Here is a 3,723-nt window from a genome sequence, read left to right as displayed (position 1 = left end):
AGGGTACAGGGCGTACAGGGTACACGGAGTACAGAGGGTACAGATGGTACAGGGAGTACAGAGGGTACAGTTGGTACAGAGGGTACAGGGAGTACAGATGGTACAGAGGGTACAGATAGTACAGATGGTACAGGGAGTACAGAGGGTACAGATGGTATAGAGGGTACAGCAGAGACAGAGGGTACAGGGGGTACAGGGTACAGTGGGTACAGGGAGTACAGATGGTACAGAGGGTACAGAGGGTACAGGGGGTACAGGGTACAGGGAGTACAGAGGGTACAGTGGGTACAGGGTACAGAGGGTACAGATGGTACAGAGGGTACAGGGGGTACAGGGTACAGGGAGTACAGAGGGTACAGATGGTACAGAGGGTACAGATGGTACAGAGGGTACAGGGAGTATAGAGGGTACAGGGGGTACAGAGAGTAGAGAGGGTACAGGGAATACAGAGGGTACAGGGAGTACAGAGGGTACAGGGRGTACAGRGRGTACAGGGGGTACAGRGRGTACMGRGGGTACMRGGRGTACAGGGAGTACAGRGRGTACAGRGRGTACAGGGAGTACAGGGRGTAMAGGGRGTACAGGGRKTACAGATGGTACAGAGGGTACAGGGGGTACAGGGGGTACAGAGGGTACAGACAGGGACATGTCCCACCATGTTGAGGGTGTCTCATGTCTCCGTTCTTCAGGACCATGAAACCCTCAGATCTGTTTTCTTCTGTCTCCAGGAGAACCACAGCTTCAGGAGGAGGTTCTCACCGCCCAGCAGCTCTGCAGCCAGGAGGAACCAGAACCAGAACATCCACATGAAGACCYAGATTCATCAGAGGAGGAACCAGAGCATCCACAGATGAAAGAGGAAGAGGAGGAGCTCTGCAGTGTTCAGGATGAAGAGCAGTTCTTACTGAAACAGGAAGCTGACACTTCCGCTCCAAAGGACAGAGATCCCTGGGAACCAGAACCACACTGGGACCAGTTCTTCTGTCAGAACTCTGAGGACCAGGATCAAGAAGGAAGCAGGACTTCTGACCCAGGATCCAGCAGATATGATGTGGACCGTCCAGAACTGAAGCGTCACAGAGAAACCCACACGGCTGAAAAACTCTTTTCCTGTGAGTTCTGTGGGAAAGGTTTCTACCAGAGCAGCGTCTTAAAGAGTCACATGAGGACGCACACGGGGGAGAGGCCTTTCTCCTGTCCCTCCTGTGGGAAAAGTTTTACCTACAAACACACGTTAAACACCCACATGGTGGGCCACACAGGTGTGAGGCCGTACACCTGTCTGATCTGCGGGAAAGCTTTCACAAACAAAAGCATTCTGAAGAATCACGCCAGGATTCACACAGGGGAGACACCCTTCTCCTGTCAGACATGCGGGACCAGTTTCAATCAGAAGTCTAATTTAGTCAGACACATGAGGATTCACACAGGGGAGAAGCCTTTCTCCTGCCCCACCTGTGGGAAAAGCTTCAACCATAAATGTAATCTAATCCGACACATGACGACTCACAGAGGTCCAGATCCGTAGCCGTGGACCTCCCTCAGACCTGGTCTTAGTCCTGGTCCAGCTGCACTGTTAGTCTGGTTTCCTGCTGAAAATAAAACGTGCTCACCTGTCTTTGATCTGAACGTTACCGTTGTGTTTGTTAAAGGATGTTGAAATATGAGTCTGATTCATGAAGAACTTCCTGTTTGAAGATGTTTGATACTGGAACAAAAAATGTTTGGACTTCTGATGAAAGTTCTGTAGAATTCTGACAACTGGAATGAAGTCAGAATGTCCTGCAGACTGTTGCATTCTGGGAAATGTGGTTTAATGAAACAGAAGTTTCTGTAAAGTATTTTTTCCTCCTGATCAGGTGTTTGAATGGAACCAAGTTTGAGAAAAACTCTGTTCAGAGGCAGGAAGCTGTTAAACTGCAGGTGACCCTCCTGTATTTGGTAAAATGACAATAAATACATTTTGTTTTTAACTCCTGAAGCTAAACAGGACTGATTTTTTTCATTTCATCCTTATATTCAGTTTGTTTCTTCAGTTCAAGTCTCTTCTGTAATAATTTAACTTTATTAAACTTTAGCTGCTTTAATTAAAATGGGATCTTTTGTTCACAGATGTTAAAACTGAAAGTTTAGTAAAACTATTTGAACAATTTAAATTATTTTAGTTTTAGTATCAGATGGTTTTATTCATTATTACATTGTTTTTATCTCAGCTTTTTTTTTATAAATTCAAAAACACAATATAAAAAGGCACAATTCACATTCAAAGATATACAGTTTAACATAAAACTGAACAGAAAATTGAATTATGGGACAAAGTAATAAAAAGAAAAAAAGAAAATACCAGAATATGATTAGTAAGATTCTCCGCGGGGAGTTCCATTTAATAAAACAGATATCATGAGAGGACTTTTAGTTATTTGGTTATATCATCAATGTTTTGGTGCAATAATTGGGCTTTATTATTGTTACAGTGTGTCCGAACTGCCTAAAATAAAACTACTTCCTTTAGAAAAATGTTAARTAATGGGGTGATTTTTAAAAAACTGGCATTTGTGTATAAAAAGTTTAGCTTAAAGGATTAAATTATTACCATAAATTGCTTCTTTATCCCCTGTTAAAAGACCCATTTTGATTTGACCAAAACTTCGAGGTGGAATACATTTCTTATCTTATACTGTATATTTCTTATCTTGTATATATTTCTTATCTTGAAAGTTTTTCCAGAAAACGTTTCTAACATCACAATAAGAGGTTTTCTGCAGTTTAAATATCTGACTCACAGAACACACAGGAGCTGGAGTTTATGTTGAATTTCTTTTGTAAGAAGTTGTTAAAAGGATATATATCATTTATTAGTTTGAAGTGTACTTTTACTTATTGTGGGAGTGGAAAGGAAAGATATTTTATTTTTATTTTTACAGAGGTATCATCATAGTTTGTAAACAAAAACTTTCTTCTCAAATTTGATGGGAAAACAATAGAAGTCAGTATTTCTCATAAATTTGTTTTTTCTATAAAGTCACATCCATTAATAATCAATGATGGTTCTTTCAGAGTAATTGCAGAATATATTTTTACACCTTTAATTTACAGAATCATAGCAGGACGAATTGCCTTTAATACTCTGTTATATTATATTTTAGTGCAGGTTATTTTTCAATAAAAGCTTCACATGATAAAACTCAACATCTCATCTTATTGGAAATGGAAGCAAATGCAGTTTCTGTCGGACCATCACAGTGTGACACCAGCGGAAGTAAACAAAGCATTAGCATAGTTAGCATTCCGTGCATTATTCCGTGTGTTTGCTGCTGATGTGTTGGAAACATCTGGAACTGACTCCAAGTCAATTAAACTTTAGTGATTTAATAAAAACAGCAGAAATGAGCTGAAACTTTACGTTTCCGTCGGAGCTTCTCAGTGTGACACCACCGGAAGTAAACAAGGCGCTAGCGCCGTTAGCATAGCTAGTTGTGTTCGGTGGTGGTTTGTGAGTCGGTTTGTGTGTGTGAGGTGAATGTTTGAGTGTGTGCAGTAACAATGTCTTCAGTTCAGTCTCTGAGAGAGTTTATCAGCGAGAGACTAACTGCTGCTGCTGAAGAAATATTCACAGAGTTTGAAAAAACCATCGTCCAGTACGAGGAAGAGATCGATCGTCATCGCAGACTGCTGGAGATCCGCTGGAAACCACACATTCAGCTCCACAGGACAGGTGAGGAG

At 41.5% G+C, this 3,723-nt stretch overlaps 1 protein-coding gene across 1 annotated transcript; it reads left to right on the top strand.

Annotated features, from left to right (window-relative positions):
* Positions 1-728: 728 nt before the first annotated feature.
* Positions 729-1,987, top strand: LOC106532161 (gastrula zinc finger protein XlCGF7.1; the record flags this gene model as incomplete). Its single annotated transcript, XM_014028175.1, is given in 1 exon segment — positions 729-1,987. A coding segment is annotated over 1 exon segment (800 nt), but the record flags the coding sequence as incomplete, so codon positions are not given.
* Positions 1,988-3,723: the final 1,736 nt, after the last annotated feature.

This window comes from Austrofundulus limnaeus, unplaced genomic scaffold (genome assembly GCF_001266775.1).
Source record: "Austrofundulus limnaeus strain Quisiro unplaced genomic scaffold, Austrofundulus_limnaeus-1.0 Scaffold724, whole genome shotgun sequence".
In the NCBI taxonomy this organism is placed as follows: Eukaryota; Metazoa; Chordata; class Actinopteri; order Cyprinodontiformes; family Rivulidae; genus Austrofundulus; species Austrofundulus limnaeus.
This window is presented reverse-complemented; position numbering and strand designations above follow the sequence as displayed.